Source organism: Tenrec ecaudatus, chromosome 8, assembly GCF_050624435.1.
Source record: "Tenrec ecaudatus isolate mTenEca1 chromosome 8, mTenEca1.hap1, whole genome shotgun sequence".
NCBI classification, from domain to species: domain Eukaryota; kingdom Metazoa; phylum Chordata; class Mammalia; order Afrosoricida; family Tenrecidae; genus Tenrec; species Tenrec ecaudatus.
In genome coordinates this window covers 6,678,004-6,703,447 of record NC_134537.1, presented here as the reverse complement: position 1 = coordinate 6,703,447, position 25,444 = coordinate 6,678,004, and the positions used below count along the sequence as shown (strand labels likewise).

The following is a 25,444-nucleotide window of genomic DNA, read 5'->3' as shown; positions in this document are numbered from 1 at the left end:
TGTAATCAATGGCACAGAATTATACAAGAAGAAGTGTTGGGGGGCAGGTAGGGGATTAAAAAAAGTCTCGGAATTATAAAACGTTGTGTATATGTTTGCCACAATTAGAAAAAAATAATTACATGAATAACGAGTATAAGGAGAAAAAATATTCCAGAATTGACTATGGTGACAACTGTACAACTCTTCTGGACAGGATTGAATCATGTGGATTTGACATGTGGATGAGGTGCTAATAAAACTTTAAAAAATTAGACCAGTGTTGATTGGCGGTGATCAGGAATGGAAGTGAGAAAAGTATGCTTCCTAGTTATTTTTTAAATCATTTTATTGGGGGCTCATACAATTCTTATCACCATACATACATCCATTGTGTCAAGCACATTTGTACATTTGTTGCCATCATCCTCAAAATATTTGCTTTCTACTTGAGCCCTTAATATCAGCTCCTCATTTCCCTCCTCTCCCATTCCTCATGAACCCTTGATAATTTATAAATTGTTACTATTTTGTCATATCTCACACTGTCTGACATCTCCCTTCACTTACTTTTCCCCCAGGGAGAGGTTACATTTAGATCCTTGTAATCAATTCCTCCTTTCCACCCCACCCTTCCTGCACATTCCCAGCATTGCCACTCACCACTGGTCCTGAAGGGGTCATCTGTCCTGGATTCCCTGTGTTTTCAGTTCCTGTCTGTACCAGTGTACATCCTCTGATCTAGCCAGATTTGTAAGGTAGAATTGGGATCATGATGGGAAAGTGTCACCAATTGTGAGTGTTGTGAATACAGCACAAGCAAAGGAACTACAAATGTGTGAGCATCTTTGAATGGGTACAGACAAATTAGGACATAAGGAGTTACAGATGGGCACCTAAGTGAAAACGGACAGGTATTTATGGGTGTGTGCTGTGACACATTTGCTAGTGGGGGCACATACACACACATTCACTGGAGACACAAAGCCTTCAGTCAACCAAACACCTTTCACCATTACGTTCCTGAGTTCAAAAGCTTAGGGCCATAGTCTCTCGGGACGACTTGGTCATTTGGCATAACAGTTCACAAAAACCATGACCTGTGTCCTAAATGAAGTGATGGGGGTCTTGAAAGGTTTCAAGCAGCCCTCCAAGACAACTCCGGTTCCAGACTCCACAGGTGCAAAACAGAAGGTAACCAAAAATTCAGAGCAGATATAGAGAAGCCACAATTCCACTCACCCTGAGGCTAGAAGAACTAGACAGTGTCTGTTACTAGCACTTACCGAGGCCACAATAGCTGGTTCTGATAGAGTGGTAAAAAAACATGGAGCAGATCTGAAATTCTTATTACAGTTTATGATAATAATAAAAGGCCATATAAACTGGAACAGAAGACGCCAAGAGAATTATCACCCTGAGCCATTCTTTATGCCTAGAACTGAGGCATGGTACTGCTTATCATTTTAAAAATAAAACGACTTGGAGAAAATGTATCTTTAGGCTCCAGGGCGCACACCTGGCTTAATGCCCGCGCGCAGCCTGGGGAAGCTGCTCGGTGCTCACAGAATCGCGTAGCATCCTTCCAGCCGCTGCACCTAGCGCTTCTCTCCGCGCCCCTGGCCCGGGGCTTTATTGGACACCCATAGAGAAGAAAGCACCTCCGAGGTGCCTAGAGAGACCGGCCAGGCTATTTCGAGAGCCGGAAGCCCATCCCGAGGCACTTCCTGTCCGGTCATTGTTCTCGCACGAGTGGGCTGGAGGTCTCGGCCCGCTGCCCTCCTGCTTCAGAGCCGGTGAGCTGCAGCCGAGCTTTCCCGCCGTGCACGGTGAGCCCGACCGCGGCGAGGGGCGGGCACGGGGGTCGGGGGCGCAGGAGGGACCAGTCCAGGGACGGCGGTGCGAGGGGCAGCCCGCCGGGGACGGGGATCCCAGCGGTGCTGGCCCGGGGGCGGCTCCAGGGCGTACCCGCTGGGCACGGGGGCCGCTTCCTGGCGGAGGCTTGGCCCCCGGTAACATGGATGCAGACCCTCCTGGGGACCGGGCGGATCCCGGTGATGGGGCCGGGATGGTCCTGCAGATGGAGAGGACGGATTGCACAAGGGTCGAGTTGGAAGGGAAGCCTTTGATAATGTGCCACCTGCGGCTAGTGGCAGATTGGGGTCTGATGAGTCCCGGAGAAGGGCCCTCCCAGCGACGTAAAGTGGTCCGAGCCTCATGCGCCTTCCTCGAGGGAGAAGTCCACTAGGACGTGGACGGCACACACTCCCGAATTCAGATTTGACTCAGGAACGCGAGCATGACCTCATTCAAGCACTGCAGTGTATTCAGTAGGATAATGAGTACGTTAGGGAGGCAAAAGCATGTGATTTTCAAAGCAAGCTGCGGGAGAAGAGGGTTGAATGAATGTAAGCATCCTTTTCTAATACACGGTCTAAAGCTAAATGGAAGGAAACGTTGACATGTTTTTATAATCAACCACAATACTAAGACTGTTTTGTACCTACTCAAAAACAGAAAAGTGGAAAGGCTGACTCCTAGGCTCTGGGTTATTAGCACTGCCCAGTCCAGCTCACAGAGACTGTACAAAAGGAGTGTTAGTCTGGGTTGACTAGAGAAACAGCCCATATACCCAAAACTAGTCTATAAATCCCTCTTCAGACTCAAGCAACACATGCAATGACTCCGAATGCAGGAAGATCACAGGCCAGTGGGTGGAAAGTCCTGTGGATCCAGTGACGGCGGAAGCATCTCAGCGCTGGTGTGGGTCTCCACGTGGCTCCATCAGAGTATCTCCATGTGGCTTGTCAACAGGAAATGTCTCGCAGGGAGACAAGCAGAGAGAGAGTGTCTGGCCTCTAGTGAGCTGTTTATATCCTTCCGCCTCCAAATGAGGTTATCAAGCTGCGACCTAATTAACAGGCCAGACTCCACCCCTTCCTCAAGTTGACAGGCGATTGTGTAACTGCCACGAGGAGGACACACAGCTTACTGCTATAGCGTTGTCACAACCACTGTGGATCCATCTCTTGAGGGGTCTCAGCTGCCAAACATGGTAACAAGGTGAACCCAAACCACTGCTGCCAAGTCCACTCCCGCTCACGTGACCCTGCAGACTAACTCTACGGGCTCAAAGCGTGATCATCCTCCCGCGGTTGGAAGGGCGCAGCTGTGAAGTGGTGAGGTGGTTTGGTAGCCCTGTAGACCGTAAGTTGACAGTACGTATCGTTAGCGCCACCATGTGTACTGTTGAACCAGGAATCCTTATTTATTTTTAATTATTCATCATTTTATTGGGAGCTCTTAAAGATGTCATAACATTCCATAATTCAAATACAGCAAGCATGCTTGTACAATTGCTATTACAATCAGTTCCAAAATATTTTCTCTTTTCTTGAACTCTTTGATGCTAATTCCCTTTTATTCCCTCCCTCCTCCACCCTTCTCCCAGGAACCCCTGCTATAATGATATATTATTATTATTATTCTCTCTCTATGTATATTTGAAGCTGTATCTTACCCCATCCAATATATTCATTAATCTACAATTCTGTTATTTGCGCCCCTCGAGTGGGCTTATTATACAGTCATCATTGCTATCAGCTCCCCTTGCCCCCAATCCTATTTATTCTTAAAGAATGATATGATAGAAGGGAAAACTGCACAGAATGTAAAAGTACTAATTACTGAAAAAATAAACCGGAAACACAAACTTTTGCTAAAGGAGTGGTGTATAAACGGAGTCATTACGTAATATGTTGTGTGCTCATTTTCCTAGGGAAAATTCCCAGAGAGTTGCAGCACTGATGAGAATGGATTTTACTCATGGTAGAGGAGCCCTGGGGGCATAATGGTTACAAATTGGGCTGGGATCTGCTTGGTCCACGTTTGGAAGTTACCAGCTGCTACAGTGGAGAAAGACAGGATTTTCTGTGTCTGTAACGAGTTACAGTCTCAGAAACTCACAGGGGCAATCTCTACCCTTTTCAATAGGGCAGTGGTTCTCAACCTTCCTAAAGCTGTGACCCTTTAATACACTTCCTCATGTTGTGGTGACACCCCCCCCCCCAACCATAAAATTACTTTGGTTGCTACTTCATCACTGTCATTTTGCTAATGTTAAGAATCAGGTGACCCCTGTGAAAGGGTTGTTCGACCCCCAAAGGGGTCTCAGCACACAAGTTGAGAGCCACTGCTATAGGGTCTCTATGTGTCAGCATTGATTTGATGGCAGTGAGGTTGAGCTTTTGAGAAGCAACAAAGAGAACAGGTGGGAAAGGCCAGACCCTCAGAACAAGGTCTGCTGAACATCACGAAACCAACAGTGTACATAAAACTTACAAATCGGTAGAAGCAGCATGCTTCCATAGATAAGCAAAATACCATTGAATCATCATGGTTATTTTTCATGGTATCATCAATAAAAGTTTGGAATTTGCAAAACAATAGGAGGGTCATCTTTGGTTCCGAAAGGCTGGAGCAGGGAAGACAGCGATCATTGCTGTTCATCTAAATGTGTTTGTTGTGGAAGGAAAAGCTGAGGCCCAGCTGCAACCTCCTTCGTCCCCTGTGTGAACACTAGTTAGTCTGAGGCTCAGCTACCTTCCTGAGGGTGACCTGCCCCTCCCTGCTGATTGGCACTGTCCCTGTCCCTGGGTAGTCAGTGGTCAGAAGTGTGCGAGGCCTCAGGATGACCTTTGGACTTGTCTCAAGGCTCAAGACGGAGGTTGGGCTGTGGTGGAGGGCTACAGTCTTCGGCAGACCAAGTGTCTTGAGAGTTCAGGCTCCAGCGCACCAACACTTAGAACATGGTCCCAGAAAGCGGAAGGAAGACGAAGCTTTCTACTTCCCAAGAGAGTTCGGTCTCGGGAGCCCACAGGGGCAGTTCTACCCTGTTCTGTGGTATCACTATGAGTCACAACTGCCTCAGTGGCAGTGAGTTTGGAGTTTGATCCCAGAAAGAGGAAGATCTGTATGAATTGCATTGAAAGATTTCTAAGATCATTTTGGAAGAAGGGAATCAAGGTAGAAAACAAAACAAAAATATTGCAGGTGGCTGAACAATATGCAAACGTGATCTAAAGTTATATTTTTACAAAGCAGTATGTGTGCGGTTGTTCATATATGTATCTAATGCAGAGATAAAGGACTAGGTACATACCTAGACTGATCATGTATAGTGTGTGTGTATCTATGTTTGTGTGTGTTGGCCCTTTCCCTATGAGGACAGAAATTTATCAGTACCATAGATTATTATGCAGTTTTAAAAAACAAACACACATGAAGAACAGCACCACGAGCAGCCTATTTTCTTATTTTAAAAGGTCTCACTGGATACTTGGGGTGATCAGAGAAATACAAAGCTCAGGCGAACAAAAAGAAGATCACAACCTGGGCTGCAAACCAGTTGGTTCCTTCCAGTTGGACCCCTTCTTGGGGATCTGATTACACCGAATCACCATCTACTTTTGCGCAAGGTCCCTCGGCGATTCCGAGGTGGATTCTGATTCCGAGTATGTGCTGGAAAGGCGAATGAATGCTCAGCTGAAGGTAGAAGCTCAGTTCAAAACCACCTGTCATGGCCCCACCCAGAGATAACTCCTCCAGACACAGGAGAGCCCAGGCCCATGGGCTGGTTCCTGTCATTGTTCGCTCCATAGCATCGGGGCTCGGCAGTACAGCATCCGTGTGCTGTAACGTCTTCTTTAAAAGCACGCTAATGTGATGGGTGTGAAAATACCTATCCTCCGACGGAAACAAAACCAAATGAAACCATAGAATCATCGCTGTTAATGTGCACAGAGCCTTTCCCTTTTCAAAAAAACAAAAACTCCAAGCACACACATGTGAGAGGCCTTCAGAAAGTCCATGGAAACATTGAATGAAAAGACCATGGAATTTTCCCACAACCTATTTTTCCCTGTATGTATCTTAAAATCTATGGTATGTGGTGAATATCTCTGGAAGGGAACCTGAGGTGATTTTTCTTTTTTTAAAAAACGTTTTATTAGGGGCTCATACAACTCTTTATCACAATCCATACTACATACATCAATAGTGTAAAGCACCCTTGTACATTCTTTGCCCTCATCATTTTCAAAGCATTTGCTCTCCACTTTTTTTCCCCTCCCTCCCTGCTTCCCCCTCCCTCATGAGCCCTTAATAACTTATAATTATTTTGTCACATCCTGCCCTGTCCAACATGTCCCTTCACCCCCTTTTCTGTTGTCCGTCCCCCAGGGAGGTGGTCACATGCAGATCCCTGTAATTGGTTCCCTCTTTCTAACTCACTCTCCCTCTACCCTCCCAGTATGGCCACTCACACCCCTGGTCCTGAAGGTATCATCCGCCCTGGATTCCCTGTGCCTCCATCTCCTATCTGTACAAGTGTACATCCTCTGGTTTAGCCAGACTTGCAAGGTAGAATTTGGATCATGATAGTGGGGGGGGGAGCTGAGGTGATTTTTCTCAATCATTCCCCAACCCATTGAGTTTAAGTTGTATGATCTGAAAAAAAGCATGGTGTATATAAATCTATTTGAACTGTGACTGTTTGGGGGTGCTTTCATGCTTCTGTGCTGAGGGAGAAGACGAGTGTGCCCTGGGGCAGCGAGGTAGCTGCCTGGGCGCTACCTGGCCTCCCGGGAAATCAGCCGTGGGCTCACTGGGCTCCCGCGAAATCTCTGCTTGGTGCTAACAGTGTGTTTTGATTTTGCAGTGGACACTTCTCATCCTCGGAAGAAACTCGAGAAGAAGTTTTTGAGACGTTAAGATTAGATGGGGCTTGACCTCTGCTGGGCAGCCCCCAGCTGTAGAAGTTCCCAACGGAGCAGGGAAGATGACTGCAGACGTGAGAGAGACCGTGGCCCTGGCCCCTTGGGGCTCAGTGACAGTGAAAGAGGAGGAGGACAAAGAAGAGAGGCTCCTGGGTCAGGCCCCCAGGCCACAGCTGCGCTCTGACAACATCAAAGTCTGGGCCCCCAGGGAGGGTCTTCGTACAGGCCTGGATGGATCAGAACAGGAGGAGAAGGTACCGATGCCCTGGTAGGAAGGAGTCTTGTTTCCTGGCTAGAAGGCTGGTCCGTAGTACTTTGAGAGTAATAGATGCGCTCCTTTTTGGTTCAAGTGACGTTGAATCTTTTCTATAAACCTGTGGTTCTCAACCTTTACAGTAGAATTACCAGAACCTTTACAGTAGAATTCAGGAGATCCTGAGGCCTGGTGCCAGGAGTCCCCGAGTGGCACAGTTGCCTAAGCACTCACCGACCAATAGGAAAGATGAGTTGTTGAGTCCCACCCAGAACACCTGGGAAGAAAGGCTTGGAGATTTGCCTCCAGAAGGTCCCAGCCATGAAAGGCTCTCGAGGACCGTGCTGCTCTGTTGCGCCTGGGTGGTGGTGAGTCAGAATTGCCTCAAGTAGCCTGTGTTTCAGACTTGGATGGGTGTGCCAGAGGACATGGTGGTTAAATCAGAATCTAAGACCCCCCCAGGCATCTGTGTTTTATAATCAACTTTCCTGGTGATTCCAGTCAGGGTTTGTCATCTGACCAATATTTCTCAAAACTCTTAACATACATATAAATCACCTGTTCTTTTTTTCCCTTTCAAACCATTAGGACCTGATCCAGACATCGTGCCATTCCATAGTTAAATCATCTCAAGCAGTGTTGTGCACTCGCTACCACAATCGCTTTCAAATAATTTCTTCCTTCTTGTACTCATTGATGTCAACTCCCCTTACCACTCGCCCACCGCTGCTGTCATACCCCCTGGAACCTTTATTCTGCATTCTCTCTAGATTCACCCCACCTGCGTTTCATATAATGAAAAACATAGGAAAATACATAGCAAGATTCAGGAAGGTTACCGACAGTGACCAAATACAAAAGAGAGAAAGTCCAACATGGAAAAAAACAAACCCAGAAAATAGTAAAAATCAGATCAAGCACAAAGGATATCAAAAGGGAGATCTAATGACAAGGTTTTAACCAAGTCTGATGAATTGTTTCAACCCACCGTGGTCCTCTCTCCAGTACTGACACCCAGGCTGTTCCCATCCCCCACTTATGGGTAGAGGGAAAACACTGGAGGCTCATTCCCTATGTAAATCCTGCGTGTGTTTTGGGCTTCCACTGTCGTCCGTAGCCATCTGCACATGAGAATCTCACAATTTAAAGCTCAGACAATTCCTTTCATTGGATTTGGATCATGTAATTTATAATCTTTGATCACGGATGTTGGTGCGCTTCTTTCCTGGGACTCACCTGTTCTTTATAGATGATCCTAATCACCCCTTATTCCTGGGATCTTGCTAAAATTCAGATTTTAAGGGGTCTTCAATGTGGTCTGAGATTCTGCATGTTTTGCAAGTTTCCAGCGATGCTGACATTGCTGATCTGTGGACCACACGTGGAGTAGCAAGGCAGTGAACTGCTGCTGGCTTCAGACTGGGTCAGCCCAGCTCCACTCTGCTAAGAGTTTGCATTTCCACCTTAAAGGTACTGTAAAAGAACCTACACGTTAACAATAACCCCAGTGATTCTTAAAAGATCCTTTCAGGATTTTAAAAAAAATGTAGATTCAGATTCGGTATACAAGGGGGCTTCAGTAAGTTCATAAAAAAACTGTGCTGTCGTTTATTTGGGTCATTTCCCTGTGAGCTCTTTGAAGCCCTCTTGTGTCTGGGATGGCAGTGCAAATTCTCAGCATGAAGTCTAATCGGAATGAGTGGAAGCTCTGTTCTTAAACACCCCTCTTAACATCACGGCCCAAATGACAGCCGAGCTTCCTCAGAGCCCCTCCAGCTACAGGATCAGTACCTTGCTGCTTTATTCTTGAACGCTCAGAGAAACCTGTCTCTGAAAAGTCTCCCCACTGGATTGCTGTCATGTTGCCCCTGGTAAGCTAGATGCAGAAACTGGAGTGGCGAGTGAGGTGAGATCAAGGTGGCAGGCCTAGTTTCTGCCCAACTCACTTTGGGGATTACAGGTGACTGGCTTCCTTTTCCTTTCCTTTGGTGTTTTGTGACTGTCAGGAAAACCACGTGCGTACTTGTCCTCAAAGCTCCGGTGATGTAATCATTCCCCACCAGTCCCCTCATGAACCCGCGTGTGCTGCTTTTCTCTAGGGGCAGAATGTGTTCTGGGACATGGCAGTGATCCTGAAAGCAAGGAAGGACGCACCTGCTGGATCACCCCTTGGCGACTACTCATTACCTGGGGCCCACGGAGTGCCTGCTCAGGTGATCGTGGGCAAGAGTGAGAGACTGGAGACTCAGGGAGACATGACTTCTCTAGGTAAGGTGAACCCTCTGATCCACAATATGAATCTGACCATGGACCTTTTTCGGCTGTGGTGGGGTCGTCTTCCGGGTCTTGAAGCGTTGAAAGTATCGGGGAATGCTGAGAAGCCCCCATGCCCTTGTCCAGGGAAGTGCACATCATCTGACGTTACCAGCCAAATACGCGTGAACTCCAAATATCCACCTTTTTATCAGTCTTTAGTCAGTCGCAGGTTCCGTATCTATTCACACGTGGACCTATGTCCCCTGGCTATGTTTTGTGGTGACCGTAGAGGAGCTTGCTAAGGTGGGGCTGGTCAGCTCTGGAGGTGCTTTTGAAGAAGTGCCATGGGGAGTGTTTTGTTCCCATAGAGCTGTCTTAAAACTCGTGATATTCAGGAGTTGTCCCAACCATAATGAAGTTCAAAACTAGGTCTGATGGTAACATCTCATGTGCTGGGCGACAGGCAAAAGGAAGTGTGTCTGTCCAGCAGAGGCGGAAGCTTACTCTGGGAGGTCTGAGGTCTAACCCTGCGCCTTGGTGGAGAAGCGATTACCTGGATGACGGCCACGGCTCCTCTGGCACGCACGCTTCCGAATTTGCACGACTGCAGGACTGGGTCCACATCGTTTCAACCCACTCTGCATGCTAACCAGTACCGTGTAGGCCTTTGAGAACCACATGACTTTCCTTAACCGAGACTGGGAAGTTTGGGACTTCCACCTTTCATCTTGTTGCTGATTTAATCAGGTCCCTAGTTCTCAGGGGCTTGAGTTCCCCACTTACAGTTTCCTGAGCCTTTTCTCTGGTACTTTCTTTTATGTCTCCTTGCTTTGTCCAACAGCATCCCACCGTCCCTCAGGAGTGACCTCTATTTTCCTTCTCTGCCTCTTACCTCAAGACCTTATTCCCACCCAAGACTGACCTTTCTGTGCTGCTACCTATTTCCATCGTCATAGGTAATGGCAGGAAGGCTGAGCTCTAGGAATTCTGAGATCCTGTTTGAGTTGCTGCCTGCAGATGCAAACTCTGACCTGGAGCAGGCCCCTTCTCTCTTTACACATCCATTTTCTGTTCTGTGGACACGCATTCCATAAAAATGGGATATCTAAGGCCTACTTAATTAGAAGCCCTTGTGGCACTGTGGGCTAGGCGTTGGATTTCTAACAGCAAGGTTGGCAGTTCAAACCCACCAGCCAGTCCTTGGTTCCAATAAATGATTTCCCAGAAATCCTCTCTGTTCCAATAAAGATAAACGGTGTCAGGAACGCTATGTAGGGTCACTATGAGTTGGAATGAACTTGGTGGCAGTGGGTTTGATTGGAGGTCCACATACAGTGTGCTAGGCAATGTGATAGGTCCCAGAGATACTGTTATTCACTAATAAGACATAGCCGAGCCCTTCCTTGTTTCTGAGCTCCCATAGGATGGAGGGAGAACAATTCCAGCTTGATAATAAGGTCGCATGTACAGGAAAGGCCTTTGGAAAGCATTTATTAAAGTCTTTAAGCATGGCTTATTTTCATTTTATTTTTAAGCATGTATATATCCAATTTTCTTAAGTATTTCAAGATATAATTTTAAATATATCTAATCCTTTAAAACATTTAAAACATCTCACTTAGCCAACTTATAAATCCTGTAAATAAAATCTTGATAAACACACTGTTCTTCTAAAGCTGATGAATTAGATTTATAAATTGAATTAATCAGATTATATTATATCTCAGAATACATTAGCCAGCTATGCTAGCAGGCACGTTTGTTTAATTTCCTTAAAAAAGTTATTAAATGTATTACTCTTAACCTATTTTACATTTAAAAATTATATTACTGTGCTGTGTTATAGTTGCCCACATAATGATCTTTTAGAGTATTTGTTCATTATTGGTGTGCTTTCCTAGGAGTAATTTTACCAGGTTCATAAAAAATAATATTCAACTCAAGCCTAGGTCACGAGTCCTAAGTCATTCCTTTGGCCCAAGTTAGATTTGAACTTGAGCACACAGAGAATGAGTCTTTGTTTTCTTGTCTTTGATCCTGGGCTTTTGCTAAGACCATAGGGCTGACTTCATTCTTATGCTGAAATTGTTAAATAACCACTTACTTTCAGTGGTTGCAATTATACCCCGTTCTAGAATTATTGTGACTACAAACATTATGTAAGTATAAGAAATTATTTCCTTTAGTAGCTCTCGTCTCTCAGTAGTCTTTCAGATATCTTTCTAATGCAGGTCGTCCCTGGCTTTCATTCCAATGACTCATTTCTTGGTTGTTTTGAACAGTAAGCCATACAATTGAACATCAGTGTGTTAGTCTGGGTTGACTAGAGAAACAAATTCATAGACACTCATGTGAATTAGAGAAAACTTTATATCAAAGAGCAATTGTGCATTAAGAAAAATCCCAGCCCAGTCCAGATCAAGTCCATAAGTCCAGTATTACCCAATATGTCGATACTAGTCCATAAATTCCTCTTTAGACTCATGCCGAATGCAGGAAGATCACAGGCCAGTTAGTGGGAAGTCTTGTGTATCCAGTGGTGGTGGAAGCATCTCAGCGCTGGTGTGGGTCTCCACGTGGCTCCTCCAGCTCCAGGGCTCTGGCTCTACCAGCATAGCTCCATGTGTCTAGTCAGCAGGAAGACGAAGCAGAGTGTGTATCTGGCCTCCAGTGAGCTATTTATCTCCTTCACACCTCCAAATGAAGTCATCAAGCTGTGACCTGATTGACAGGCTAAACTCCACTCCTTTCTTAACAGTCTCAAGTTGACACCAGATTATGTAACTTCCACAATCAGCACGTGAACTTCTGAGAATGACAGCATCAGCAAATTACTTAGTGCAACATTGTGTGAGAATATGTACGTCTCTCCCTCAAAAGATGATCATCTATGCAAAGATGAGTCTGTTCTGTCTAATAGAGAGAACTAGGTTCCCACGGCTGCCAAGTCTTGACAGAAGCAGAGGGCCTCCTCTGTCTTCCACAGAGCAGACCTCTCGTTAGTAACCAAGTGCCGAACCACTGCACCAACGCTCCCAGTGGCCTGCATCCAAACCAAGAACCAAATCCACTGCCATTGGGTCAAGTAGGACAGACTAGAACTACCCCTATGGGTTTCCTAGACTTTAAATCAGTGGTTCTCAACCTTCCTAATGCTGCGGCCCTTTAATTCATTTCCTCAAGTTGTGATGAACCCCAACCATTGAAACTGTGTTTTCCAATGGTCTTAGGCCACCCCTGTGAAAGGGGATCATTCGATCCCCAATGGGGTCGCAACCCACAGGTTGAGAACCGCTGCTCTAACTCCCTGCAGAAGCAGACAACCTCCTCTTTCCCTGGTGGAGCAGCTGGCGGGTTAGAGCTGTTGACCTGGCGACATGGATCCTGAAGAACAACCTACGGAGGAGAGGCAGTACAAGAGGGACAAACTTGTTCAATTGTTTTCGTTAATGAAGTAACTTCTCAGAGATACCGAAGTTACATACTTCCTGAACTTTATGTCCTGATCTTACCATTTTTCGAGACCAGAAAAATTTTTTATTTGTATTTTCTGTTTCTTATTTTAGGTGCTGAAATCAGAAGCACACCATCGTCGGTTTTGAAAACCGAGATGTGTGATGAAGCAGAAAAACCCTTTATTCTATTAGGAAGCATCCAGAAAGCTGGCCCTGGAGAACCTGGGTTAGGAGAAACCTGTGAAAGGGGGAACACGTTAAAGAAACAAAGAATCAAGAGGGAAAAGAAAGGTTTCAGACAAGTGACAGTGAAGGAGTGCCACTCACCTGACAGCTTCAGAGAAGGAGCCCAGAAGTGTCACATCCCTAGGGAAAGACACAGCCTTAGTTCTGGCCCTGTTAAGAATCAGAAAAGTCAGCCAGGGCAGAAGCCTTTTACCTGTAGCGTGTGCGGGAAGGGCTTCAGTCAGAGTGCGAACCTCGTTGTGCATCAGCGAATCCACACTGGGGAGAAGCCTTTTGAATGTCACGAGTGCGGAAAGGCCTTCATTCAGAGCGCAAACCTCGTAGTGCACCAGAGGATCCACACTGGACAGAAACCGTATGTTTGTTCAAAATGTGGGAAAGCCTTCACTCAGAGTTCAAATCTGACGGTGCATCAGAAAATTCACTCCTTAGAAAAAACCTTTAAGTGCGGTGAGTGTGAGAAGGCCTTCAGTTACAGCTCTCAGCTTGCTCGGCACCAGAAGGTGCACATCACCGAGAAGTGCTATGAGTGCAGCGAGTGTGGGAAAACGTTCACTCGGAGCTCCAACCTCATCGTCCACCAGCGGATCCACACTGGGGAGAAGCCCTTTGCCTGTAATGACTGTGGCAAAGCCTTCACCCAGAGTGCTAACCTTATCGTGCATCAGCGAAGCCATACTGGGGAGAAGCCATATGAGTGTAAAGAGTGTGGGAAAGCGTTTAGCTGTTTTTCACATCTCATTGTGCATCAGAGAATTCACACTGCAGAGAAGCCATACGACTGCAGTGAGTGTGGGAAAGCCTTCAGTCAGCTCTCTTGCCTTATCGTCCACCAGAGGATTCACAGCGGAGACCTCCCTTATGTGTGTAATGAGTGTGGGAAGGCCTTTACATGTAGCTCGTACCTGCTCATTCACCAGAGAATCCACAATGGGGAGAAGCCTTACACATGCAATGAATGTGGCAAGGCCTTTAGACAGAGGTCAAGCCTCACTGTACACCAGAGAACGCACACTGGGGAGAAGCCCTACGAATGTGCCCGGTGTGGCGCGGCTTTCATTTCTAACTCACACCTGATGCGACATCACAGAACCCACCTAGTTGAGTAACACTGATGGAGAGACCTTCCTCTAGGTCAGGGGTTCTCAACCTGTGGGTCACAACACCTTTGGGGGTCGAATGACCCTTTCATAGGAGTCACCCCCTTCATAACAGTAGCAAAGTGACAGTGATGAAGTAGCAGTGTCACCACACGAGGAGCTGTATGAAAGGGCCGCGCAGCATTAGGATGGTGGAGGACCACTGCTCTAGGCTCTAATCATTGCCTACTGCCCCAAATGCCCTCTTTGCCATTTTCATTCCCCTTTGCAGGGGGCGTGTGTGTGTGAGAGAGAGAGCGCGCGAGAGAGACAACGAGGCCTTCCTTGTCCCTTAAGGTTATGTTTTCAGGAACGCAGCACAAAACATTAAACCAAGAAAGGCAAGGATTTGTTTTTCTAGACCTGTACCCTAAAACAGATTGTGTCCCTGACGTGGAATATGGCTTTCTGAGGATAGAGATGCTCATTTTGTGGAAGGCCTTTTTTTGTTAATTTGATTATTACAGATTTTGTTAACATCTTACGCAAATAAGCAGGTGACTGGTTGAGGTCAGCCTGTTTGAATTCTGGAGCCCTGAACCTTGTGTTCTAGCATTGAGTTCACAGGAGATCACTTGGGTAGCAGTTCTACAATCCATTTACCAACATTTGTAACTTCATGCCTTGAGGCAGTTAAGACACCAAAACCCATCCAAATGAACAAAAACACTGTGAACTGCTGCTCCTAAAAAAGACAAAAGCAGAGAACAGCCTTTTCCCTCGTCACGTGCCCTTAATGTTGATGTGGTCAAGCCCTGGGGCCTCTGCCCACTTTCTTCTGTCCCAGTTTGCATGGCCAAGCACTCGAGGACTTATGGTGACATCACAAGCTGACCACAAAGGCTGTTGGACTGTATGCATTTGCTGAGATCAGCAACTCCAAACAACATAACTCCCCAACAACCATCGTTGCATTTCATTTGGATGAGATGCTCCAGGAAGCCCCTTTCCCGGGTAAGAGTCAAAGAATAAAGCTTGCCTGGTGGCATGCCTGATTTGTCTCTGCTCATTCTGCACAGGCCCAACCAGGGCACACTTTTGAGTGTCTTTTGGATAGTCCTTAAAGGAAATAGTGGGGCTCTTCTAAGTCTGAGAGGACCAAAAAGGAATGCGAAAGAGGGAGTAAGTAGGGTGGGACTCCCCAAGGTCTTGGAGTAAGTTGGTGGTTTTGAGGAGTTCTGGGTTGGAATATAGGAATGTTCAGCATTATGAAGAAATTGGCTAAGGTCGTTTGGTAAGCCTTAACATTAAACCTGTACTCCTGGAGAAAAACTGATAAAACTATACAATAGGCAGTGTTATGGAAAATACTGCCTTGTATTGATATACAACTGTATTAATTGTTGTATACCTTTATGCCTCGCATTGACTTCATGCGTTCATGTGGCTCATGCCAGTAGTCCTTACAACACTTACCCGAGAGTGGCCTCCTAACTGAAGAGTAACTCACTAGCGAGTCAGCAAGCCCATGATCAAGGCACTGGCGAATCTAGGTCATCTGTTCTGCCACGTTGCTGGTCTATAGCTGTAATCACCTGCCACCCCCACCCAGACATGTGGAAGAGCCTCAGAAAGGGGTGTTCAGTCCTCATTTCCAGGTGACTCCTCTTATGTGCTTTACGCAATGTTACCAGAAAGCAACAAATCTTGGCTTGGATTTTGGGTCTCCTGACTCTGGGCTTCTCTACCATCCTTGTAACCCTCAGCAGGCTGGAGCTTGTACTGTAAGTGCTGTACCAGGAGAACGCAGGACCGGGTCGTCTGTCATTCAGTCAATAGGGTCTCTGAGTGAACTGAGTGGTACCTGGTGGTGAGCAGTCATGTAATTCTCATGCAGAAGTTTCCAGTTTTTGTTACATTCAATACTACTCAACATGGTATTGTTTATTTACAGAGCACTTTCACATACAGAAAGCATATGTTCAAATTCTTGTTAATTTCTCAACTCTTTCCCCACATTTACCATGCAGTTTTTATACGTGCACATACAGGCCCTCACAGGAATTAGAAGTGCCCATACCCTCCTCGACCTGACAGTTGGTGCCTGTGATCCTGTTACCTCTGAGTGGAGAGACCCAAAGGTAGCATCAGGAGTTAGTGTCAAGACTCGGAACAAGTTAGATTTTCTCTCTCAGTGGTCAGGAAGTTGAGAGCAGGAGAGAGGCCTGAAACGAGTAATTCTGACCTTGACCCACCAACAGACCAAAGGTAGGCTTTCCTGAAAGCTAAGGGGAACTTAAGACCATTGGGACTGGTAAACTCTTCTAGTTTCACTGTCCTATTCATCCTCATAATTTAATAATTAGCCATAGTTCCCTTAAATAATAGTTATCCAGTGGTTTCTGATGGCAAAGATTAGTTTGGGACCCACTCATCCAGCCCTTCCTTAAAGCACTGTATTTTAAAAGCAGGTTAGACTCACACAGGCACTTTAATAAATGTCCAAACAGTGTTTTTAAAAACAAAAACAGTGGCAGGTTGCATATTCAGCCAAGGACGTGAGCCTCTGGGTGTGTATGCAAATGGGGGTGTAAAGAACTATATGAAGGGACTTCCAAAAGAGGGTGGGAAATGAGTTAAAAGTGGAATGTTCCAGTAAACTTGAGAGCAAAACAGTATGCCACCTTTCTTGAGTGGACGGTCAAGGTTTCCGTTGGCGTTGATATTGTAAGACCAAACTGAACTGTTTAGTTGAATTCTAATGTACTAAACAGTTTCTTTATGTGAAGAGACCAGGTTTTGCACTAGCATACTTTTATGTTCCTTGTTCAACAAAATAATTTTACACATTTAGCTTTGTAGTCCATGTCTGTCCACAAACCATCCAGCTTCACCAGTCCTGCCCAGATTTAGATGTGCAGACAATCAGAAGCCTCGACCAGTTACAGTTCTTCCAACCTGACCTCTTTTCTAGCTCTCAAAATAAGTGGTCACCCCCTTCTTCTGTGTGGTCTCTAATGAGAGAGGTGCGACACACTGTTGGAGTTGACTTAGCTTTTCCTGTTGCCCTGGCTTGCTGCCCTTCTCGTTGGCTGGTCTGGAACCCTGACCTCGGGACCAATCCGTCTGGAAGGAGCATGGAGCTGTAATGCAGTCGAGTTCCCAAGCAGTTTTTCTCACAAGAAATAAAAAAGTGGATTAATCTGTTCTCAACCACCAGGTTTTTACCCATTTTTATAGAAAACATTACACACAAACTTCAAAGTAAACAAGCTCAGAGTTAAATAAAATTTAAATAAGAGACGCAACATTAAAAACGTTTTAACAACTACAGTCTGGCCCGTACTTTGAGACTGCGGAGGATCTGGATCTGTGGACACGGATGTGGAGAGGAGGTATGGAAAGTCATTGTCTGGAAGGGGAATCCCTTTCCATAAAATCAACTGTAGCAGCTTTTCAGGAGTCCTTTCTTGGCCTTTTTTCACTAGGACCTGGCTGACTTTCTCAAGGGGGGAAAAATCTGTAATGTGGTCTGCTGTTGGTGTTTCCTTAACTTTTCTAAAAGGGTTTACTAAATTATCAACAATATTGATAACACAGTTAACCAGTTCCTTATGATGATTCTTTTCAAAAAAAAACTCTTAGGACCCATGTTTTTTATCTAAAAACAGTACAAAGAGCCACAAAACAAAGATATAGAAAAAATGCTTGGAAAACAGCCGTAAGCGGTTTAAACAAACGTACTGACAACGTCAAGTGACCAAAACATGAACTGCTTTTGATTACAAAAATCTCACGCATCGGGTTTTGTTCGAGCTCCCATGCAAAATCTCAACAGTTTGAGTGGAAATCCGATTATGTCAAGTACTGATGTATGTGATCCAGTACCGGAGTTCTACTGTATCAGAGTTCTGGTGGGTGGTGACGGCTATCAGAGGCAAAGCCTGTCTTCAGTGAGACCAACAGCTGGGTATGAGTGGGGCTTAGTGGCGTGGATGGGACAGTGAAGTCCTGTACAGGTGCTTGGGGAGCACAGGGGAGGAAGATCACCACCACCACCCACACACTCCTCTGACATCGAAGCAGTTCATTCTTGTCAAGATGCAGTGTCTTCTAAAAGCTGGTCCCTTCACTGTGTTCCCCATCCCCCACCCCCCAATCTGTTACATCCTCCATCTTGCTGGCTCGTCACCAGCCCTTAGAACAGCGGTTCTCGTTGCTACACTGCAATTTGACTGGCTCATCTCCCTGTGACCCTTCTGTAAAGGGATGTCCAGTTGCCAATGATGAAACATAAAATTTTCCTCTAGTTCTTTCCTCCCCACCCCCTCTAGTTCTTTTGCTTCCCCTGCCCCTATCATGATCCCAATTCTACCTTACATATCTGGTTAGACCAGAGGATGTGCACTGGTACAGATAGGAACTGGAAACACAGGGAATCCAGGGTGGATGATCCCTTCATGAATCAGTGGTGAGAATGGCAAAACCCAGAGGGTGGAGGGAAGGTGGGGTAGAAAGGGGGAACCGATTACAAGAATCTACATATAACATCCTCCCTGGGGGAAGGACAACAGAAAAGTAGGTGAAGAGAGATGTTGGACAGTGTTAAGATATGACAAAAATAATTAAAAATTATCAAGGGTTCATGAAGGAGTGGGGAGGGGGAAGCAAATGTTTTGAGAATTGATGGCCCCAAATGTAAAAATGTGCTTGACACAATGGATGTATGTATGGATTATGATGAGAGTTGTATGATCCCCCAATAAAATGACTTAAAAAAAAAGATCAACAGCGGTTCTCAACCTGTAGGTCAAGACCTCCTAGGGGATCGCCCAATTCATCACAGTAGCAAACTTACAGTGATGAAGTAGCAACGAAAATAATGTTATACTTGGGGTCAGAAGTTCAAAACCACCAGGCGCTCGGACAGAGAAAGGGGCAGTTTTCTGCTCCCATGGAGATTTAATCCTCAGAAACCTACAGGGCCAGTCCTCCACTGTCCGTAAGGTTGCCAAGTCAGAACTGGCCTAGAGCAGTGAGTTCTTTTCACCTGAATGGACATGAATGGTCATGAAGAATGCCCTAATGCAGGCACCTTTCAAAATCAGCGAGAGACTCGTGGCTCTGGGGCAATTCGCTGTTTGAGAGAGAAGTACACTAATATGAATTCCATGTGAAGTATAAAAGGTAACAAAATAAAGGAATATAGACAATTCTTTGTTTGATATGGAGGCTGGGAATCAAAGAACAATGGAAATTAGACGGAAAGAAAGCCCCAAATCGCTCCATCCTTCAAAGCCATCAGTGCTCTGGGAGGAAGATGGGCTTTCTACTCCGTAAAGAGTCAGTCTTGGGTTTCCACAGGGGCAGTTCTATCCTGGCCTATAGGGGTCAATAGGAAAACACAAAAGTCTAGATTATAAATAAGAAACCTACAACTAAAGTACTGAAAAATGAACAAAAAGTTAATGAAAAGCCAACAAAATGGACCATATATGTATGAAAGTTTAGCCCCTTCCTAGGAGAGCAAAGAACTTGCCATTAACAGAAAGTATTCAATAACATTATACATCAAAATGCTAACAGTGACAGGGCTGGCACCAGTCCAAGTCCAGTGCAGTCACTGGGGTTGAGGGGAAACACGCTCGCAGAGGGGCATGAGGATATTGGGTGTACCTTCTCTAGGAAGCAATTTGACAGTAAGTTTGATGGCTTTCAAACGATTCAATTACGTTGAGCCAACTAACTCTGATTCTGGCTATTCTCAGTGAATCACGAGAAATACACTCAGATTTCTGAGGCCCATTCTGAACTGTTATACTAGCTGTTGACTACTGCAGTTAGGAGAGCATCTGGCTGCGTGTAACAGAGACCTGACTAGGCTTCAGTAAGCAGGGCGAATATTCTGGGTCTGTAGCACGAGGCCCAGAGGCTGACAGTGGATGCTGATGCCACAGCCCTCTGAGACATGCCTGCCGGGGCAACAGCTTCTTCAACCTTCCCACTGTACCTTCTAGTGCCCGTGCCGCTCTCCATCATCCTGACCCGGCTCTAGGACTCGCAGGCTTCCCTTCTGTGCTCTAGACAGGATGAAGGGAGAAGGGTAAATGCTTGTGCTTGCCGAGTCTGCCCCTAAACCCAAACATCAGCATAGTGCTTTCTCTTTACTCCCCAGGCCGGAGTCATGTTATGACCCAGCCTAGCAGCAGCCCGAGATTGTTTTCATCTAGGCACCTTATTCTCCCTCCCCACGAAGTGGGGTTCTGCTAATGAAGAAGATGCATGGGTGATCCACGCAGAATTAGGAAATCCCCTCTCGCTATTAATGTGAGGTTTTTGAATTTTATTGATGTGGAAAAATGGTTATAATGTTAAGTGAGAATCTAGACATAAAACATACACCATACAATGTAAATTGTTACACAAAGGATAACTTATATATACATCCTCATATATGTGAAATAATAAAATGTCACTAATTTTTTTTGTGGTTGGCATTTTGTATCTGAGCATTGATGAACAGTTTTATTAATTTTCTCCCACATTTTCTATAGTGAACTTGTCTGACTTTTATAAAGACAAAATGTTATTTTAAAAAATATCCCATAAACTAAGTCCAAAATATGTACAATTATTCATTTTCATCATCGTCAAAAGAAAGCAGGCTGCTGTTTCTGATTTGCTTTTGTGAGCTCTTTTTAACCGAGTCCTCCTTATTTATTTCATCTTCCTTCGTCTTCTTCTTTTTGGAGCTTGCTGTCAAACCCGAGTATTTTTCATCAGAGGAACGCTTGACTGGTTTCCGGTACATGATTCTTCCATCGGCTGGCGCAGGTTCTTCATCTAGAGCAAAAATAAAATGAAAGAACTTTCTTCCCTCTGGACCATTTTACCTTTGTAAAGGCAGCTGCTGTCAAGTTGATTCAAACTCATAATGACCCAGGGTGGGTCAGAGCAGAAGTGTGCTCCACGGTTAGGGGAAAAAAGGATGCCTGGTCTCCACTCTCTTAGCTGTAAGCCCCCCAGACATGCAGACTCAACACGTTCTCACTGCGGCATGCCATACTGTGTCAGTGCCTGGGTAACTACAACAAACTGTGGTTTATAAATAGTTTGAAAAGCGCATTGTTGCTGCTTGAAAACACTGCAAGAAATGTTTAGGAATTAAAACAAAACAAACACACAACCGGTCCCCCGATAAAGTGATTTAAAGAAAAACAAAAAAACCCCACACAACTGGTACTTATTATAATTAAAAAGACCTTTCTTGACTGGTTGTAAACCAAAGTACCTTATTTATTACAAGGATACATTTCCTTAAATTCACACTTGACCCTTCTAACTATCCAGTAAGTTATTCTAATGAGTGTCCCCTTGAAGGAAGAGGTGAAGTAACTTGCTCAAGGTTGCACATCTGTCTGCTAAGTGTCGAAGCCAAGGTCCCAGTAGGAATGCTTCTTTAACCCTGTGTTCCTCACACGTCCTACCACTGCAGCAGCAAAACCATCTCATACTTGAGGCTCCTTACACTTCTACGCAAGCCACCCTTCTTTCAGACATACCTGCTTTGGCTGCCTTAATCTCTGCTTTAATTTTCATGACTTCTTCAGCTGACAGATCTCCTTTTTTCAAAACCACGACTTGGGGCTGTTCGTCATCTTGGTCGCTGTGGTCGCCATCTTCTTCTGGGAGCTGAGGCTGAGTTCTCTAGAAGGGAGCACAGGCTGCAGGTTGCTGACCTTGACCCAAACACTACCTGCCAGCTTGGTGAGAAACTGATGAGATCGAGGGCTTTGCTGAACAAATATGGAATTCTCAAGAACCATAATCCCAAAGAACCCGAGCTCACCATCTGAGGGAACAGGCTCACTGCCAGGCATCAAGAGGGCTCATCTACTGGGGCCATTTCCAAGGACCCCGATTTGCTGCCGCTTCCGTATGGGGACGCTCTAGATTATGGGCTCCGAGCAGCTCGGACGCTGCTCCTCAGCAATGGTCTCAACAACACCGCCTCCCCCACCCCTCAGAATTAAACAGAAAAGAGACAAGCCGCAGGAAGTCCAAAACGTATCCTTCCTCCGACCTCTGCTCATCCGTCTCCCATCGAGCAGCCTCAGGTTCAGTTTGGCAGGCATCCTCTCCGCCACTTTCTAAGTGTGCACGAACAGGCAGGCAGAGAAAACAGTTTGTGTTCTCAAAGGAGACTACTTGGTTGACTTGCTTGTTCCCCCACCCACCCTTTTCCTTACTAGTTTACATGGTGAGATTTCTCAAATATTAAAAAAGCACCACATTTTTTGCATATAAGGAACCCATAATCATACATAGGAAACTAATGCCTGAGGGGATCGATTGTGTGGTTTCAGGGAAAAAGTGTAACCTTGTTTGTGTGAGACTACAGCATGGGGACTGTACATTATAAAGAATGTACAGTGTACACATCACAGTTACCGTGGACACACTGTGGATCTGCAACAAATGCCAACAGCCGATTCAGATTTTTCTGGAAAACTAGATACCATTAAAGCCTTACTCTCCTAACATTTTACATAAAATATCTGTTATTTTTTATAAAATACCTTTGATATTTTATATATCTCTATACAGATATCTATATAACTATATAGAGAATTACCTGATTTTTGAAGAACACTGTCCAGTATTTTATTACATATATTTGTTCGACCCCAACCAAATACTGCTATCAAGTCAGCTGTGCCTCAGAGTAACCCTACAGGACAGAGCAGAAGTGACCCACTGGGGTGCCTAGTTTGTCATCTTGGCAGCAGCAGGTGGCCACATTTTCTTCCATGGAGCATCTAGTGCGTTTGAACTCCTGACCTTTTGTTTAGCAGCCAAGTCTTTAAACCCCTGTGCCACTAGGGCTTCTATTTGTCTACCAGTACTCTGTAAATAAAAAATTTGGCTGTTTCTGAAGTTTTCCTATTAAGAGAACTTCTCAAATACAATCTGCTCACGCTTGTGAACTTACACATAAGAAACACACATGCAAGAAATGAAATTGCTGGGTCGAAAGGCATGCACAACAAAATGAGTTTTTGCACATTACTGTAATAGCTTCTGTTATTTCTTCTTTAAAAGAGCTTGCCTTGTCTGTCTCCCAACAAGGCAACAGAGCCCTGCAGTCCACCCGTAGCCTTAATCTCACAGTCTCTCTCAATTCCAGCCAGATAAGAGTATTTGGTAATCCTCTCTGAATAAGTTCTCAGTGTCTACACAAGTCCACGGCCACTGGCCAAATCTTATTCAAGTCTTCTTTAAGACAGAACCCCTAGAAGTGCTTGCCCAGGCGAACCTCCTCTTCATTCCTATACTGTGCCTAGTTCCCAAGTGTTATACACCAGGCTGTATTATAAACGGTTTTCTATTTCTCCACTAGGTGAGCTCCTTCAAGAATGATGCTACGTGTCTCACCTTGTGTGTAGGGCACAGAGCCTGGCACACAGTAAAAGTCAAGAAAAACTGGGTGATCTATTTACACGGGACCGGAGTGATAAAACGTCATGAACTATCTAAAGCCCTGGCAATTACATCCACCTATTTTTTCTGTACTCCAAAAATTCTTTTAAAACACTTTTAGTTAGTTGATGTTTTACAGAGCATAGTTTTTACATTTAGCAATTTATACCTATTCTGATTTAACTCAATTTGCAATCCCCTCAAGGTACCTTCACTTATCACCATTATCCCCTTTTCTCATTTCCAGTCCTCCTTCTTTCTTAACCTTTGAACTTTGTCCCTGGGCAAATGCTCCCCTCTTTAAGTGGTTGATTATTCTAAGGTGGAGATGAGTTCAGTTCTAGATCTGAAGGATAAGGGCCATGATCTTGGTGGTTCCACCGGTCTCAGCTCCACGAGTAAGTAAAGAGTTATATTGTCTAGGAACTCGCAGGGAGCATTCTACTCTGTCCTATCTGGTCTCTGCTATGATTCTGACTATACTTCTCAGTCACTCCACAAGTGCACTGCCTTTCATGGTGACTGTGTGCTCTGCCACTGAGAGTCTTCCCACCAACACTCATCCCTAATTTCCTGAACTCACTCACTGCCAGGGAGACAGGGCCGACTCACAGCGACCCCCTGTGGGTTTCCTAGCCGGTAACTGTTTAAGGGTGTAGAAAGCCCAGTCTTTGTCCCATAGAGCAGCTGGTGGTTTCGAACTGCTGTTGGGCATACGATCACAACCAACGTGTAAACACGACACAGGTCTTCTATTCATATCTAAGGCATAGTATAAGGTTTGCCTCAAGATCCACTATTCCTCAGGATTGCCTTTATGGGTATCAAATCAGAGGGCGGGATCCAGGAGCTTTCTCCCATTCTGTACCATTTTGAGTCCTAGTTAATGAAGTAACAGGGTGGCTTCAAGTTCTATCTGAAAAACGGGTGAAAGCCACATCCCCCTCCACTACCCCAGAGGTTTTGAGATACGTTCAAGAGAGAACGAAGAGGCAGGAGCGACATTTCTTAACCAATCTAAGAACCAGGCGCTCTGTGTACGATGATTTCAAAGAACAGTACCTAAACCAAACTTCCCGCCATCGAGTCGATGAGGAAGCACTACAGGTAAGGTGACCAGAGGTCCCGATTTTTAACAACTTTTTCCGCGTCCCGCAGCGTTTTTTTTTTAAAGTCCCGATTTTTGGAAAGAATGCAAGACAAGCTAGGGTATACGGTTTTCGGCTGCCATGTGGCTATTTCGCCAGGATATGAGTTTTATCAATGGTGTCCCGCTTTACCAATGTTAAAATCTGGTCACCTTAACTATAGGTCACCTTAACTATAGGTAGAACTGTCCCTGTGAGTTTCCGAGATGGGAGCTCTTTATTTTAAAAAAACAAACTTTTATTAGGCATCACAATCCATCCATTTCTCCAATTTGTCAAGCACATTTGCACATATGCCGCCAACACCGCCTTTCTCTCCCGGAATGGCTGGTGTTTTCGAACTGCTGACCTTGAGATGAGCAGCCCAATGCGTCAAAATCAAAGATCTTCCCGTGCCCAAGAGGACTCGTTGTTTGAAGGGTTAAGTTTTGGAAACAATCGGGGGCCGGGCTCGGATGAGAGGAGGGACCAAGTCACTAAACTGACTTCCAAGTCAAAGCCGAAGCCGGAAGTGGCCGGTCGCGCCGTCTCCTAGGTAACGCGGCGGGGTGGGGCTCACCTTGGTGTCCACAGTGGGCCCTTCCCTGTAGCCGACCCGCTCCTTGAAGCGGGCCAGGAACGTCGGTTCGGCTGGCCGCACGTAAGACACCTGATTCCGCTTGCTCATGGCGGCTCTGGGGGAAAACAAGCTCCCACGGCGCCCGGAGACGCTCAGAAGAGACGGCGCGGCCTATTGACGTCACCAAGCGCCGCCCCTTAGCGCGGGGGGCGG

At 45.6% G+C, this 25,444-nt stretch overlaps 2 protein-coding genes across 3 annotated transcripts; one reads left to right on the top strand and one right to left on the bottom strand.

Moving 5' to 3' along the window:
• The first annotated feature begins 1,700 nt into the window (after positions 1-1,700).
• ZNF35 (zinc finger protein 35) lies at positions 1,701-20,490 on the top strand. 2 transcript variants are annotated; one of them, XM_075555970.1, is made up of 4 exons: positions 1,701-1,808; positions 6,698-7,009; positions 9,108-9,276; positions 12,831-20,490. In XM_075555970.1, the coding sequence occupies exons 2-4, from the start codon at positions 6,818-6,820 to the stop codon at positions 14,072-14,074; spliced, it is 1,605 nt and encodes a 534-aa protein (XP_075412085.1). In that variant the 5' UTR covers positions 1,701-1,808; positions 6,698-6,817; the 3' UTR covers positions 14,075-20,490. The 2 variants fall into 2 exon arrangements, with proteins under 2 accessions (XP_075412085.1, XP_075412086.1); XM_075555971.1 differs by lacking the exon at positions 1,701-1,808 and adding an exon at positions 5,310-5,529.
• KIAA1143 (KIAA1143 ortholog) lies at positions 17,893-25,390 on the bottom strand. Its single transcript, XM_075555972.1, has 3 exons — positions 25,232-25,390; positions 21,607-21,751; positions 17,893-20,887 (listed from the first exon to the last, which is right to left on the bottom strand). The coding sequence occupies exons 1-3, from the start codon at positions 25,337-25,339 to the stop codon at positions 20,676-20,678; spliced, it is 465 nt and encodes a 154-aa protein (XP_075412087.1). The 5' UTR covers positions 25,340-25,390; the 3' UTR covers positions 17,893-20,675.
• Between the last annotated feature and the right edge of the window lie 54 nt (positions 25,391-25,444).

Bases quoted from the DNA above. Each gene is read 5' to 3' on its own strand.
- ZNF35 (XM_075555970.1), top strand. From the start codon at position 6,818: ATGACTGCAGACGTGAGAGAGACCGTGGCCCTGGCCCCTTGGGGCTCA. The intron at 7,010-9,107 runs GTACCGATGCCC...GCTTTTCTCTAG, and splicing joins GATCAGAACAGGAGGAGAAG to GGGCAGAATGTGTTCTGGGA. The intron at 9,277-12,830 runs GTAAGGTGAACC...TTCTTATTTTAG, and splicing joins GGGAGACATGACTTCTCTAG to GTGCTGAAATCAGAAGCACA.
- KIAA1143 (XM_075555972.1), bottom strand. From the start codon at position 25,339: ATGAGCAAGCGGAATCAGGTGTCTTACGTGCGGCCAGCCGAACCGACG. The intron at 21,752-25,231 runs GTGAGCCCCACC...GCTCCCTTCTAG, and splicing joins GGCCCACTGTGGACACCAAG to AGAACTCAGCCTCAGCTCCC. The intron at 20,888-21,606 runs GTATGTCTGAAA...TTTTTGCTCTAG, and splicing joins GATTAAGGCAGCCAAAGCAG to ATGAAGAACCTGCGCCAGCC.